The following is a 17,887-nucleotide window of genomic DNA, read 5'->3' as shown; positions in this document are numbered from 1 at the left end:
CTAAATAATAATATTATTAAAGGATTTCAATAATAGCACACTTATGCAGCCACACAGTATAGCGTTTTTTAAAGACAGAAAAGACATATGTATTTGACATTGACGCATAGTCACAGACTATATTGTTCGCAATGGAAGGCGCCAAAATTTTAATATTCAACATGGCGTTTAATTCGTTCTTTATTTCGTCGCTTATTGTAGATGGCGATTAAAACAAATTAAAAAAAAATAGCCGCGAATCTGAGGGTAAAAGCTAAGTCTAATATAGTTAATTAAATTTGTGAATAAATTTATAAATAAGTTAGCCACTCACTTTGAAATAGCGAGAAACATTCCTCCTTTACTATCCTCTTTTTGTTCAAAATAGATTTAAATTATACCTATCTTGACTGCATTTGTGCAAATTAACGGCTATTTTTAGACATTAACAAGATACCGTGACCAATGTGTTTATCATCTTTCCGCAAGGTAGTAGAGCGCAACACTAGTATGAAGACAGTACTAATTTTACAGAACTAAATAAGTGACTTAACTTCTATGTAGGTACCTATCTTATGTATAAAATTCTCGTGTGAAAGTGTTCGATCCCATACTCCTCCGAAACGGCTTGACCGATTCTCGTGAAATTTTGTGAGCATATTGAGTAGGTATTTACCTAATTTATGTATCACGTCTTTTTTAAATGAGAAAGCTAATAAGTATTTCAAAGTTTCTAGTATTGAATAGAAATCTTCGTAGTCTGTTAGAAATCCCGCAACAATATCAAAGCCTTTGAAAATGCCAATTGCCTTGAATCTCATTATTACCATCTCCCCGGCCAATAACATACTCGTATGTATTCTTTTGCAGGTATCTTGCCGGACAGAAGCAATCGAGTTGAAGATGTATATCTGCGGTTTTATAACGGGTAAGTGAGCTGAATTCTTCTTATTTTATCAGGCTATACTCTTCAGTACTAACTAGCATGTATCCGCAACATCGCCCGCGTGAATTTAGCGTCATCTACAAAAAACGACGAAATCGGCATCATCTACAAAAAGGAACGAATTTAACGTCACCCATAAAAAGCTACGATTTTAGCGCAACCTTCAAATGAATACAGGTTTTCGTAAATTCAACGGGAACTATAGTTTTTACCTTAGAAAGAAGACAGGGTGTCTCCTTCTCCAGACTCTAATTATAAATATACGTGATATTTCAAGAAGATTTATGCAGTAGATTAAGCCGTGCAGAGGTAACAAACAAATAAACTCATAATTTTTAATATCAATTGCAAAAGCCCAACATTTTTTTAAACTTTCACTGCCTATTAAAGTAAAAAAGTTTGAGTTAAAAAAGAATAGGTCTAAGATAAGCTCAAACGACAAAGTATTCTCTCATCTCGGTAACAAAGGTTTTACAAATTAAAAAAAATATACCTACACAGGAAAATTTATAAATAACATAGACCTCACTCTATTTCTTTTAAGCGCACTTTGTACAATAAACAAAACTTATTTAAAAAAAACTTGTGACAACTTTCAGTTATTTTGACGAATATTTAAAGGTACAACCTTCAAAATAAACATTCAAGATAAGATTACAATTACAGACATACTGTCAATCAATAACGTCAATATAGATTACTAATTCATATTAATGGGAATAAGTAGGTATGATAGTCAGATTACTTTATAAAGATAGGGTTTTGTCCGCCACGCTTGGATAGCACTGTATACATTGCGGTCTGATAAGATATTGATAAGGACTGATAACGGAAATTCAGCAATGATAACCGCCATGTGTGACGAATACCTGTAACCTAATATATAAAATATAGGTACATATAATCGCCTCTATATCCCTTGCGGGGTAGACAGAACAGTCTTGAAAGGACTGATAGGCCTCGTTAGGCCGGGAACCAAATGACAAAAAAATAATATATACAAAAAAAATTGAAAGTGCCGTGTGGTTCCCGGCACCAATAGAAAATAAATAGGACCACTCCATCTCTTTTCCATGGATGTCGTAAAAGGCGACTAAGGGGTAGGCTTGTAAACTTGGGATTCTTCTATTAGGCGATGGGCTAGCAACCCGTCACTATTTGAATTTCAATTATATCTTAAAGATATATAGATAGATCTTACAAGACTGTTGGGGGACAATAATATGGGAGTTATTTAATGCATGAATTATTAAGATTAATAAACAGCTCATATACTAAGGTAAATTGTGAGAAGCGAGATAACCTCGCTGAGTATGTACTACGTGTTTTACGTGCTACAACACCAATAATGACGAAATATTCATATTGATATAATTAGTTCTACATTCATTCATGTTTTTTATTGTAGACAATGTGCATTCGTCCACGATTTAGATTTAAGAGATCTACATTTGTAAATTGACGTCCGATGAAAATGCTGCAGTGTAGTTTGTTCCGCCGCTTCATCTACCTACACATGTGTTTTGGAAGCGGTAGCAGTTGTAATTATATTTAAGTTATGTGACGTCAATAAGTGATACTTTGTATCCAATATTGAAAATAAATCTATTATATTCTATTCTAATATTATTTACTGGTACGCCACGTAAGTATACCTGCTGCTGCGATACACCCCTTATTAAAGTTAAGTTCACTTTGAAACAGTAAGAAATTTTCCTTGCGGGGTAGACAGAACCAACCAATATGTATGTACCTAACTATCTACGCAATACACACACATAAACTTTATTAATCCAATACATAATGAGGTGATGTTTGGTTGACTTGAACATGACTTGTTTACATTGAACGTTTATAGTGACGTCACATCGTGGACGACGCCATTTTTGACGTTTCGAATTAAAAATTAAAAACACAGTTTTCAAATGGGGTTTTATATTAATTCCGTGCTTTTAATTATTATAATTATGCTTATTATGCTTATAACAATAGGAAATTTTCATTTGATATATTCAAATTCACAATTGGATGAAAAATGGAACTCTTCGACATCACTTAATAATTATCATATCTTTCGGTTCCGCAACATTGGTTGACGTCAAATAAATAAATTAAAACTAAGTTTACTGCCGCTTCCAAATCGTCAGTGCAGAAGAAGCGTTAACAAACTGCACTGCAGCATTTGCTTCAACAACGTCAACTTCACAGCTATCCAATAATAAATTTATAACGAGTCAAGCTAGGGTAGTCTAGGGTTGCCATTAAATGGTTTTTGTCTTTTGGGGGCACATTTTCTTCTGCTTCTAAATACTACTAGAGACTATTGACTGACTGACTGGCATTTCAACGCACATCTTTTATACTTAGCATACGGTCGGTACGGGGTGCACTAAGAGAGGATTTTACAAAATTTACGCGAGTGAAGCTGCGGACATTCTCTAGATATTCATATGTTTTCCAACCTTTTTCCATCTCGTTCAGGTACCTACATAACATAGCTATATATTTTCTACATACTCACGCTGTGACGAACGCCGCCTGATTGCCTCTACAAGGTCGCATCCACGGGGCTTCAATTATAAACCTAAACACTGTTATTTGAATGGCTAATAACTTTAGGTTTAGTTTATACAGACAGAGTTTAACTTTACTGGATAGATTTTAACCCTCAATGCAAAATGATCATTTTTTAATTGAAAAAGGTCGGATGTTAAACCATACCAACCAACACTGAAAATGTACATATGTGTATCTGTCTACGCTATTTAAGCTAAGCCGATTTATATGGAACTTGACATCTAAAATATTAGTACTTGTCAAAGAGCAACTAGCTACAAACTACCTAAGCACTTTACCCCCTTGAGGCTAGCGTCCCTTTCAGCGTGTTCATGCACTTTGAAATAATATATTACGGGAAAAATGTACTTAAAAACAAATGCAACTAAAACTCCACTATTCTTGAACTAATTTAAAACTGTATATTTTCGTTAAAAGAATTACATTATAGGTACATTAAATACAAACGGGACTTATTTGTTAGCAATTTGCTCTTCAACTTGTCTCTCGATCGTCACTTTTTTATTTTTGTTCTGACTGAAAAACTCTTTTTTAAATTTGTGGCAAGTTGCAAACATAAAGAGGTTGCTTATTTCCAAACACAGAACGAAACGCTCTTCAAAACGCACACATAATAATCTGGACAGATTGTTGCAGAACCAGTAGTCCAACTAGCCTGCTTTCAAGCAAACAGTCAATTAGTCGTGTGCAACAGCTAGTTTACCTATACAGGGTGACATTTAAAACAACTGCATCCTTTTAAACATAGACTATACCCATGCTTCTGAGCCGTTTGAGCCTATTTTTATTTAAATTGAACGTCATCATTTTCACATTTAAAAATCCCTCGAAAACTACGTCACACGCTTTATTAAACACCAATACTACAAAAAGAAATTAAAACTAAACATGTTAATAAATGTCTGAAAAATAAATTATTTTTCTAGTATCAAGATCAAGTAAAGTACAGAGTTGTCGAGATCGTTCAGCTGAATGAATTGTGTCGTTGACCTCTGAATCTTACACGTCGCTTATCCGCCGGCCGGGGTGATATTACGTATTTAGGATCGTGGATTTTGATACTTTTATTATTTTTCCTACTTTCTGAAATATGAACCGATATTTTTCTTTTAATGTTTTTAAATATCCTTTAGATGAGTACCTACACTTAACAGTTAAATTTATGCAGTTGAATTAAAAGTCACCTTGTATTTCTTCTTATGCAGCAGCACAGTCGAGGACTATGTGGACTTCCCCCTGGACCAGGCCAGCCGCCTCTTCGAGATCAAGGGCTTCGACAAGAACAACCCCACCGTGCTGTACATCCACGGGTTCATCGAGACCGCGCAACAGGAAAGCGTCCAGGTATTTTCACTTATAGCCCAATGTGATAATATACAATTTTTCATAATTTATGACATTTAAAAATTATATATAATGCTTTGATTAGCCATAATTCCACTTACTCCTTCCTAACCATTTGACTTTTTTTAACCGACTTCAAAAAAAGATAAGGTTCTTTATTGGTCCGTATTTTAAGGGATGGATTAGCCCTGCTTTTAACGGAACTACACAATTAAAAAATTAAGAAGATTATAACTAACTATTTGGCATAAGAACTGTTTGACACAACTTCCGTTATCTTCCGTCAACACGTCTTTATTTAAAAAAAACCTAATTATAAAATTATACAACAGAATATATCGCATCACTGAATTTTATTACTTGGTTATGTACAATTTAATTTGCTAATTAACTTCTTTAATTTGAATATGATTCTTCCTAAAAAATCTAACAAACGATCTATTAACTATTTTGATTTCATACATACATATGCATACATATACACATACATATGATCACGTCTATATCCTTAGCGGGGTAGATAGAGCCACCAGTCTTGAAAAGACTGATAGGCCACGCTCAGCTGTTTGGCTCAGTGATAGAATTGAGAAAAATATGGAAAAAAGATTATTGTAATTTGGATAGGCTTATTAACTTGGGATTCTTGTTTTAGGCGATGGCCTAGCAACCTGTCACTATTTGAATCTCAATTCCATCATAAAGCCTAACAGCTGAACGTGGCTTATCAGTCTTTCAAGACTGCTCGCTCTGTCTACCCCACAAGGGATATAGTCGTGATTATATAAATAAAATAAATAAATAAATATATACGGGACAAATTACACAGATTGAGTTAGCCTCGAAGTAAGTTCGAGACTTGTGTTACGAGATACCAACTCAACGATACTATATTTTATAATAAAAACTTATATAGATAAACATCCAAGACCCAGGCCAATCAGAAAAAGTTATTTTCTCATCGTGCCCTGGCCGGGATTCGAACCCGGGACCTCCGGTGTCACAGACAAGCGTACTACCGTCCATTCTGTCAGATTATATGAATGAATGAATGAATGTAATTCCTGTTTCAGGTGATGGTGAGCGCGTACTTAGAGTGCAGGCCGGGAACCAACGTGGTGCTCCTGGATTGGTCCAACATGTCCCACGGGTCGTACTTAGTCAATGCTGTCAGGAATTCGAAAAAGGTATGTTTTTTAATTAACTGTTGTGGTCTAGCACGCAAATGTCAGGTTTTTTTTTTAAAGAAAGTAGGCAATGAACTTATTTTTACGGTCTTTACATATAGGTGGCATTAAAAGAAAAGTGTTGATTTTTTAATAATGTTCTTGTTTTTTCTTTGGTTGCGCGATATTATTTTGATAGGTTTAAAATTTTTCCTCAGAAGAAATTTTCATAAGGTTGAGATGTCAATTTGATGAAAGCCCCCAAAATAGTTATGAAAAAACTGTACGTGTGTAAAATGTAGCTTATTTTTTACATGTTTTAAAAGAAATAAACTTTAAGTTTTTACGTAAAAGAATACCAAACGTTCAGACTCACAAACTTTCGTAAACACCTCTTTCAGCAATATAAAAGATTAATGTTTAATTTATGAAGATAAATCGTAATAAAAAGCTTTCACAGAGAGAATTTTTATTACTATTGATTATGAAAGCGACGTACCATGATAAAGAAAAACTAACATATAACAATATGACGGAAAATAACAAGAATGAAAATAGCTATTACATAATTTATTTCAAATAGTTTAAAAAAAAACTAAAAAACTACGCTTTTATTGCTAATCAAACTAAAAAATAGAAAATAAAAATTAATGACAAAGGAATTCAGTAGTAGCAAGTCGAACAATCAGTTATAGTCAGTTGTAGTAGTAATTACCTCGGATTAAAATTATAACAAAATTAAATTTATAAACAAAACAATTTAAATCAGAGTAAAAAGCGTGGGGTGCCTGATGTAGTAAATATTAAAATCATTCTATTAGCATATATTTATGACAAGAGAGTTATGAAAATGAAGTAAAATGCACCCCACGCTTTTTACTCTGATTAAAATTGTTTTGTTTATAAATTTAATTTTGTTATAATTTTAATCCGAGGTAATTACTACTACAACTGACTATAACTGATTGTTCGACTTGCTACTACTGAATTCCTTTGTCATTAATTTTTATTTTCTATTTTTTAGTTTGATTAGCAATAAAAGCGTAGTTTTTTAGTTTTTTTTTAAACTATTATTTATTTTCTATTTTTTAGTTCGATTAGCAATAAAATGGGTAGTTTTTAGTTTTTTTATACAATTATTTTTTGGAAGTTAACACTTCTGGTATAACTATCTTACTAGAAAAGACTTTCGCAACCAAGCGCCCATCGCCGGAGGTTTTCACAACTAACTTTCTTAAAGTTATATGTGGCCTGATTGGATTAAATCTCATAATATTCTCATCATCATGATTCTTTTTAAGGCGATGGGCTTGCAACCTGTCACTATTTGAATCTCAATTCTATCTTAAAGCCAAATAGCTGAACGTGGCCTATCAGTCTTTACAAGACTGTTGGCTCTGTCTACCCCGCAAGGGATATAGACGTGATTATATGTATGTATGTATGATCATTGTTAAACCCAGTTGAAAAGAATTTTATAGTGATAAATCACTGTTAATAATATTTTTGACTATCCAGCAAACGTAATAATTTTCGATTGTGGCCTTGCCAGGAATCAAACCACAAGATTAAGAGGCAGATTGATACAGGAACAAAAATATTTCAAACATACCTCCACTGCCTTTACAACCAGGAACGCAACAAAGTTTATCTGAAGACATCGTGGCACTTTTGTTGTAAAATCTGTCTTTCACAAAAACAAACACAAACTTGGGACTCCTATCTCAAATAATAAGGTACTTTTTACAGGAGTCCTATCTCAAAATATCTGCACAACACAGTAAACACAGTCAGAGTCCAATCTCAGATGATAAAATCACACGAATATCCGGAAGAACAAAGCTCGACTCAACGGAAGATTCCAAACTCCAAATAACGACAAGTTATCAGCACAAAACAAAGTGCAAATAGGTAAATACACAGGCACCGGTAAAAAACAACAGAAAGAAAGTTTACAGGTGTTCGAATCGAATTCAATCAAAACTTACTGCTAAACTTATTTGACATAAAAAACTGTCACTCATTTTCCTAACGAGTATTACAGTGTTGCTATTATAAATAGGCAAAAGATACCTAATGTTAATTCAAGAATTGCATTAATATGTTAAATACGTATTAAATATCGCAAAGTTCTGTAGGTAGTAACTTTATTCTTGTATTATTGTAAATTTAGTTGTTCAATTTTCATTTATTACTTTTGTTTTATTACTTATATATTTTTTATTGTTTTAAAATATTCTACTAATTCTACTATTGTTTCTAATGGTAATTCTGAATGGAGCAATGCGATGAAATAAAGAAGCCTCAGGTTAATAGTAACATTATATGGAAATATATTACATCTCTTTTTGACTCATTATACGTCAGAACTTCTTGGTTTCTTGTATGGAGATTACTGGCACTGGTGCTATCTCTGTCTCTCTTACTCTCATACGAAGGATCTAAAAATGAATTTATTAATCCTGGCAGTTTTAATAAGGATAATGAGAAACTCTTATCAAAATATTGCATTGTCATCGGTCCTCGATACGTGTGCAAAGTTCCAAGTTGATCAGACGTTTAGAAATCAGTGAAAATTAAGCTCAAAGATTCCGTTACATACATACATACATACATACATACATACATACATACAACCCAAGCTAATAAAAGCGTAGTAAAAATTACCATACAAGTTTCACTGCTAAAGATAATAAACCTGTCTATAACTATTTATTATTAGAAATAAATCGACAAGGGCCAGGGTTTCGGGCCTAATGTGATGATGATATAATGACATTATTTGAATACATTCTGTATGTTAATTACGATAAGACCGAGTGGTTCTAAACCACGGTTCCTGTACACGGTTACGAAACAATTACTTTAAGTCAGCCGCCTCAAAAACATGTTTTTTTATTGTACATACATATATCTCTTCCGGGGTAGGCAGAGCCAACAGTCTTGATAAGACTGAATGGCCACGTTCAGCTATTTGGCTTAATGATAGAATTGAGATTCAAATAGTGAAATGTTGCTAGCCCATCGCCTAAAAAAGTTTTTTTTTATTTTTTATTGCGAATTTTTTTATTGTAAATTCAACATATAAAGTTGCTGTCGTCGTGACGCATCCACATTTATATTGTAGTATATACATGTATATTTATTTATTTGATATTTGTTAGGTATTTTATGATAATATGTTTTAGGTTTATTAATATCAGTAAGTTTATTTAAGTTATATATTATTTCCAAGCCTTTCCTTAATTGGCTTTTACAATCTGAACAGGAAGAAAGCAACTGGGACACAGCATGGATTTGCGTTGCTACCAGCATGGAAGCTTGTTTCCTATATTCCCTTAGTCACCTTTTACGACATTCATGGGGAAGAATAGAATGGTGCATACATACATTATGCTTACATTCATACACATAGTCTGAAAGGTCATGCTGAGCTGTTCAACTTAAGATTGGAATTGAGATTCAAATTGTGACACGTTGAAATCCCATCGCCTACAAGAAAAATCCCAAGTTTATAAGCCGATCCCTTTGTTGCCTTTTACAACATCCATGGGAAAGATATGAAGTGATTCCTATACCTTTACGGTTCTTTACAATAGAACCACTTCTTATCATAACGGGGTAGACAGAGCCAATAGTTTTGCAAAGACAGCAAGGCCACGTTCATCTATATGGATTAATGATGTAATTGAGATTCAAATAGTAAGAAGAATCCCAAGTTTATTAGCCTATCCTTTAGTCGCTAATAGAACTAAGCTATTCTAAATTTCAGAAAACATGCGGCTCCCGAAAAATGTTAGTTTTCTTCCCGAAACCAGTATACTAACAATATTGTATGCTACATTCCAGGTAGGGTTGGCAGCAGCGGAGAAGCTGAACACGCTGTTGGAAGGCGGTCTGATGTTGGACCGGCTCCACGTGATAGGACACTCCCTGGGGAGCCACGTGGCGGGGTACGCGGCTAGGGAACTGAAGGCGAAATATAATAAAACCATTAAAAGGTGGGTGATGTTTCAATGACATAAATAATACAACTGATTGCGTTTATAAAAAAAATTCTTCCATCGCAACCAGTCGCCTAAATATAATAAAAAAATCCTTATTCACAACCGGTTGCGAAACTGAGTTGCCACGGCGGCGGAAAGGTATTTTACCGTCACTGGAAGTGAAAACATAAGTAGATATCACGTTTTATCCCTTACGAGGTAGACAGAGTCAAAGGTCTAAAAAGAATTAAATGCCACGGTCAGCTGAACATGAATGAGATTTGATAGAGATATTGACAGGTTGCTACCCTATCGCCTAAAAGAAGAATACCAACTTTCCCTTGATTGAATTTTACAATATGTACAGGTAGTGAAGCTGGTAAGATTTTTCTTCGCTAGCAGACCAGCTTGGAAAATAAATTTCTTTGGAAGTTGGTTACGAAAATTTGCACATTTTTTTTTTACATCAAAAGCAGGTTTCTCGTATCAAAATTGGTGCGGGCCCGCTTCCAAACTGCATCGCTCCTGTCTGATCTGCTTTTTGTGTGCTCAGGCCTTAAAGCTTTTCATGAATTCCCCTTGCGGGGTAAACAAAGCCAGCAGTCTTGAAAAGCTGACAGGCCACGTACAGCTGTTAGGCTTAATGATAGAATTGATATTGAAATAGTGACAGGTTGCTAGCCCATCACCTAAAAGAAGAATCCCTAGTATATAAGCCTATATCTTAGTAGTCTTTTACCATGCCATGGGAAAGAGATGAAGTGGTCCTATTCTTTTTAACATCGGTGCCGGGAACCACACGGCACAAAAAAGGCCTTAAAGCTTACGCGTCACATTCCAGATTGACAGCCCTCGACCCCGCCTTCCCCGCCTTCTACCCCGACGGGGTCGTGATGGAGCACGTCTCGGCCAAGGACGCGGAGTTCGTGGACGTGATCCACACGGACGCGGGCGGCTACGGCGCGCCCGTGCGCACCGGCAGCGCCGACTTCTGGCCCAACGGGGGGAAGAGCGTCCAGCCGGGGTGCCCGCGGTTCGCGCCCATACCGCTCTCCGAAGATAGTAAGTTATGGTGGTTACGTATGAGGAAGCTCAAGCGAAATAAATAAATGTATGCGAGACAAATTACTGAGATTGAGTTAGCCTCGGAGTTAGTTCGGGACTTGTACGAGATACTAACTCAACGATGCTATATTTTATATTATATACTTATTTATATGAACATCCAAGACCCAGGCTTATAAGTGAAAGATCGTTTCTCATCATGCCCTGGCCGGACGGACAACATTGTCCGTATTTCGAAAAAAATATCTAACCCAAGTCGAGAAGAATATTAAGAGAAGCGAATCCGGCGTTCTAAAACTAAAATGTGAGGTATAGGGAGGGGGTGTCAGTAGGATAGTTCAGAATGTATTTTCAGTAATTTGTATGTACATTTATAAACATTTTTCTTTTTCACGTGAATCTTTTGTGAGAATTTCTTTTCTGCCAGTGACTATCTTTTGAAAATATAACCTTATAATATTCATACTATATATATAGATATTTTTTGTACCATTTTTTGTGTTATATACATATGTATTTGTTAAATTCTTCATTATTTCCTTTTTATTATATTCTCTTTTCCGTTAAAAGAATGTTGTGTTTCTTAAGTTTCCAGCCTACCAAACTTGACCGAACTCACTTCTCGCAAAGTTCCCAAGAGGAAATTGAGCGAAGAAGAGAAGAGACGACGAAGGAAGGAGAGGAAACAAAACAGTTACGGTTACCCTTCTCAATCCAATCGCAATGCAGAATAATGGTGGCCAAAAACAAAATAACTTTTGACGTTAAGCTCCAAAACTTGACAAATCAAGACAATAATATAAGGCACTAACGACGGCAAATATTGATTGATGAGATTCTGAAATAGTGTATCTAATAGAAAATCTGATAATAATAAATATAGATATAATAATAAATTCTGATACTATGAACATTTTACCAAACATATTAGATTAAATAAATCTTGTACCCCTATTTGACCTACTATAATCACGTGAAAAAGATTGTGTTTTTGACAATAGCTGGCCTTGAGTCGCCTTATACGACAACCACGAAAAGAAATGACGTAGGTACCTAGTCCAATTTCACTGTCATTGTTAAAAGATACGCCCACCCATCAAACGACAAAACGAAATTAATTTCACTGTATAGTGATTACTATTTCAGAGTCTCAATTTATGTAAATAAGATAAATTAAAATGGGAATTTAATGGATTACCCAGATACTGACTTCGGGTTTGGATCAAGAAAAAATATTGGAGGATCTGTGGGATGAATTAGATACTAAAATTTAATTCCAATAAATATAATCACTTGTAAATATACTGTGCACTATAATCATCATTTATACGAAAACCCACATTTTCATTTTTATAATTTTCTTATTACGGTCTATTGAAACTCAATGGTTTGGGAGAAACATAACACATTATTTATATATCTACATATAATTCTCTAGCTGTATATGATTGCTTGTTGGTGCCGAGATCAAAAATTGTTGTTATATAAAACATGAAACTGACTGTCCACAATTTTTATACATCTGACTGTACTTAATTCTAGATAAATAAGACAGATTTATACCTTTTAGTATCGTATTTAATCTTCTGATCTTCTTCTAATTTCTGTACCTAATATTTTTATTATTTTGAATATTTTTCTTTTTTAACTTGTGTATTTAAACACATCCTAGGAAATTATCTCTAATTTTGTAGATGTAATTAATTTGCATAAAATATTTAACTTCTTCTAAATCTCTTTATACCTCTATCCTCTCATACTGAAAAACTAAAGTTGATTATTATTTGAATTACTTTTATTTTTCAATATAATGTAAAAATGTACAACAAACAATAAGACGAATATCATGAAGTATATACATATATTTATTACATTTAAATGGTCTTATCCACATAAAAAAAAAACTCGGATCATTAATTTCCACGTAATTCCGTTAACAACCGCAGACCTGTGCAGCCACTGGCGCTCGTGGCGCTTCTACGCGGAGTCGGTGCGCCGCCCCGCCGCCTTCCCCGCGTCGCCCGCCGCCGGCTACCAGCGCTTCCGCGACAACCCGGCGCCCGAGCGCGGCATGGTCTACATGGGCGTCAACTGTGATACTAGGTACCATTCATTTTTACTACGAGTACTTTATTTTTAGAAATATACAGGGGTCAGGTCAAAAATACCCGAAACCGCCGAGCTTGCATGAAGAGAGTTATGAATGTGGATGAAGCAAAGGAAGTATGCAGGGATCGTGGCAAGTGGAAAGAGGAAGTCTCTGCCTACCCCTCCGGGAAAGAGGCGTGATTTTATGTATGTATGTATGTATGTACAGGGTGACATTTAAAACAACTGCATCCTTTTAAACATAGACTATACCCATGCTTCTGAGCTGTTTAAGCCTATTTTTATTTAAATTAAACGTCATCATTTTCATATTTTAAAAACCCTCAAAAACTACGTCACCCGCTTTATTAAAGACCAATACTACAAAAAGAAATTAAAACTAAACATGTATGTATACTAGCTGTCCCGACTAACATTGTTTTGCCATACCTATAAATAATTTTTAAGTAATTTCTGGTTAAAAAAATGTTAAGGGTTTACAACCCTTATCACTAAGGGGCATGAAAAATAATGTTGGCCGATTCTTAGACCTACTCAATATGCTCACAAAATTTCATGAGAATCAATCAAGCCGTTTCAGAGGAGTACTGGAACGAACATTGTGACACGAGAATTTAATATCTATATAAAACACATTACTTACCCTTAAACTGGGTATCTATTATATATATATATATTTAATATATATAGATTAAGAATCTTTTTTTGTTTATTTCAGTGCCCAAGGATCTTATTACCTGACGACGAACGGTCAAAGTCCGTTCGGGAAGGGCATCGAGGGGCTTTATCCCAAGGGGAGGAAGCACGAGAACAATTCCAAATAATGTACCTGTTACCTTAGTCTACCTTACTTGCCTAATGTGAACCCCCGTTACTGTTAATGCACTGGACATTATGAATGTTTAGAATGAGAGAACAAAAATATCAGAATTAAACGATATCTCGAATCTTGAGATCATAAAAATCCAACTTTCTAGGTAATTTACTTTCTGGGTATTTCTACATTTTTGATGACCAACTTCCTTCATCATCGTAAAATACTTTTTTCTTTCTATCTTTTTTTAATTTTTTCTTAAGCTGTAGTAAGTGATATTTCTATATTAACTATTTATATTGCAATGTGACCGATGATGGTCCGATACATTATGTGGACCGATCTATCAATCGTTAAAAGATTTAATAGTGTATCAGTAGAACTACTTACCAATAAATTATTGAAAAGAAATAATCAATGAAAGATTTATAAGTCAATGAATACAGGAATTGAAATTTATCAATCGATAGATCTGTTAATCGAGTTTGCGAAACTATGCCGTTCATTATAAAGATGATATGTCCAGTGCATTTACCAGTAATCAGGGATTATAGCTAATATTATATTATGTAACGCAGGCTACTATTATTTGTACTTGCGTGTGAACCCAATTTGTCTATGGTTCTGAATGTGTTTGTTTATTTTTGTTTAAATCTTTAAGCCTGGTGTGGACCGTTGAGTGTTGTTCATAACAACTTACTTATTTTTGCAAAAGGAACGATTTTTACATCGAATTTCTTGGCGATTCAACAAATGGGACTGGAATAACTCCAAGGTGTCCGAGGTCAGACGGGAGTCGCTTCGTGTAAAAATGTACATGACCCAATAGTTGACTGGTACATAATGCTTCCAGCATTAAGACCGCCAATTGTGCTATTCATTTGTATTTTGTACGATTAAGCTTTAAGTAAATAAATAAATAAAAGCCTGACTCACCCAGTGCAGGGTCAGGGTCAATGGCGTCTCCGGAGAGGTGTGGACACAAGCAGGACTAACCAGGAGAAAGATGATGATGAAGAAATTACTTCATTGAAAATAACCCCATTTTACAAATTATCTAATTTGTAATTAAGTATGATAATATCATCACAATATGAATGACATAACTGATTTGAAACATTCGTGTTGCATTATACTATTTATAAATACTACAGGTATTAAACGCGCACGTAACAAACCTTTATTTATCTCGGACGTTTGAAATCATGTTACAGTGATAGGAGGTCACCGAGCGACTAATAATAATTAGTAAGAATCCATATCTCAATTCTATCACTAAGCCAAACAGCTGAGCGTGGCCTATCAGTATTTTCAAGACTGGTGGCTCTGTCTACCCCGCTAGGGATATAGACGTGATCATATGTATGTATGTATGTAAGAATCCATATCTGATTGAAGTATGTTTATAAAAAAATATGTAAATGCTTATGTAAAATAGTTTGTACTTAATTTTATTTGTATATCGAATGTAAGTTTATAAATACGAGTATGTCAACCAAACTTGCCACTAGAATGAGTATTTTTATGGTCGTCAACATTTTTTATAATCGTAATATAATGCACTATCATCACGTAGGGAATGCTTATAGACATATAAAACTATAACAGGAGATAAATGTTTTTTTTAATCCAAAGGAATACCTACTGAAAAAGGATTTTCTTTAATTCCCACGGTAGCGGGAATATCGCTATTCGTGCATACGATGTTTCGAAAACAAACTATTGTTGTTCATAAAATTTACTTACCTTCAAAAACCTGTCAATTCGTCTTTTTTACGAAGATTTGGTAAAAATCCTAATTATATGATAAATTTTGGTAAGTTTGTATTTCCGCTACCTCTAAAGCTAGAATTACATAAACTAATTTCATCACAGGTTGAAGTGTTCAATTAGTGTTTAATAGTTGAAATGAAATATAAGTATAGAAATCTGAATAGTATTTTGATTCAGATTAAAAATCACTTTAATTACAAAGTTACTTTTACTGACACAATTACTTCTTATAGCGTGATAGATTAACTGACATATTAATTTAGTTGTCATGAAAAGTATAACAGTTACAATCGATTTATTTGGTATAAGCATAGAATTCGGAATAATATAAGTCTATAGAAGTGGTAAATGTGACATCACAAGTTTAATAGAAGAAGCTTCGTGTAAAAACCTGACTCTCCCAATCTAAGATCCATGGTTAAAGGTATGGCCCGGGCTCTTCTCCAGAGAGGTGAGGATGTAACCGGAACTAAAGTCAGGAGGAAGAAGATTATAATTGCACGAGTAAGGACAGCGTCACCATCATAACACATTTTTTTTCATCACTCTGAACTTTCAACTCCAGAAAAAATCTTGTTTAATACAAAATATTGCCAAGTCATTCTTATAGTTTCAAATTCAATATGGCATTTCTATGGACTCATATTTTTTCCGATTTCTATGGGTAAGAGTGAATAATGGTAAGGTACATTACCCCATTTAGATTTTAAGTAGGGTTGAGTGGATCATTAGCTTTAAACACGTTTGTACCTAGGTTTACATGTACACAATAACTTATGATAAAATTGTATGTGTAGTTAGTGAAAATTATTGTTTATTACAATTTTATTGTTTGACAGTTATCACATTTTTATTGTAAGTAGTATTAATTGTAAGATAATTGGTAGGAACTGTTTGGCACATCCCGTTGCTATTTTCAATAGTTTGATGTATCATTCGTATATATTATCTTATCCTAGGCAGTATCTACATTAGATTAAAATATATTCTGGTAAAATTTCTATGGGACCAATATGAAAGTATCATTTCGTAACCCGAGCAGGCAAACTACATAAAAACCAAATTTATCCAAAAAAAATAGTTTTATACGTTCAAACATAATTTACTTCACAACACGTAGGTACTTTTGACACGCACATACTCTCCTCACTAAAGTATAAAAATGTATAAGTTTGTATAACTTAAATATGATACATACTTTGACCCAAATTGCCTAACAAAAATTGTATCACAATATATTTTTAAGTATTTATAGGTACCTACAGACCTAATTCAATTACAAATATATATAACATTGTTAAAATGTATAAAAATAATTATATATTGATGAGATTCATTTGTGTATTTTAAAACAACATTATAGCGTATAATTTTATTTGTATTTTAAATGTTTTTTTTATATTCACAATTATGTTATTTTGAAAAATAATGTAAAAATATACAATAAATAAAACAATTAGTTACATTTTTACAAACGTAATTTATTACTTATCCTTAATTACACGTTCACTTACATTGTCCATGTTTAAAACGATACTGTACTATCGTTTACAAAAGGCCAATTGTTAGAGTAATCCCAGGCGTCGCCAACCCTTTCGTCACTCGACAAAAACTTGGCTTGGACCTTCTGGATGACGGCATCTCGCACGTCTTTGGTCATCAGATACAGGCTAAAGAATAATACTCCGGTCAACAGCACCCTAAAATAATTTTCATCATTTGATCATATTCCGAGCGTGATTTCCTGAGTCTAAGGCCCCGAGGTCGATTCCCGGTCAAGTCATGATGGAAAACGAACTATTTCTGATTGCCCTGGGTCTTGGATGAATGAAGTATTGTTGACTTAATATCCCTTACCACAAATCTATGACTTACTTTGAGGTTAACTCAATCTGTGTGATTTGTGCGTTAGGTATATATTTATTTATATATCGTCCTAGGCAAGGAATGAATAAAAACATTTTCTATGAAAATACGTCGAATATATTTTTTAGAATCAAAAAATCAAACGATATTGAACACACGTATAAACAACTACTACATTACACACAAAAGAAATGTAACCAGTAGGTACTTACTGATTATAATAATTCAAAATCTTTTCCATCAGGTACCAGTGGGGCGAGCCCTT

At 34.0% G+C, this 17,887-nt stretch overlaps 1 protein-coding gene across 2 annotated transcripts in view; it reads left to right on the top strand.

The window, feature by feature from the left end:
- LOC106129180 (inactive pancreatic lipase-related protein 1) overlaps positions 1–17,012 on the top strand; it is a 33,113-nt gene extending 16,101 nt beyond the window's left edge. The window contains exons 2-8 of one of the 2 annotated variants that reach the window (XM_060947886.1): positions 850–907; positions 4,711–4,846; positions 5,917–6,030; positions 9,859–10,010; positions 10,837–11,057; positions 13,007–13,163; positions 13,888–17,012. In XM_060947886.1, the coding sequence (XP_060803869.1) occupies positions 850–907; positions 4,711–4,846; positions 5,917–6,030; positions 9,859–10,010; positions 10,837–11,057; positions 13,007–13,163; positions 13,888–13,993 (944 nt within the window). In that variant the 3' untranslated portion in view covers positions 13,994–17,012. Of the gene's footprint in view, positions 1–849; positions 908–4,707; positions 4,847–5,916; positions 6,031–9,858; positions 10,011–10,836; positions 11,058–13,006; positions 13,164–13,887 lie in introns of both variants that reach the window. The other variant, XM_013327671.2, reaches the window with a different exon arrangement.
- The last annotated feature ends 875 nt before the right edge of the window (positions 17,013–17,887 follow it).

Source organism: Amyelois transitella, chromosome 14 (genome assembly GCF_032362555.1).
Source record: "Amyelois transitella isolate CPQ chromosome 14, ilAmyTran1.1, whole genome shotgun sequence".
Classification (NCBI taxonomy): domain Eukaryota; kingdom Metazoa; phylum Arthropoda; class Insecta; order Lepidoptera; family Pyralidae; genus Amyelois; species Amyelois transitella.
The sequence above is the reverse complement of the archived record's forward strand: the minus strand, read 5'-3'. Positions and strand labels throughout refer to the sequence as shown.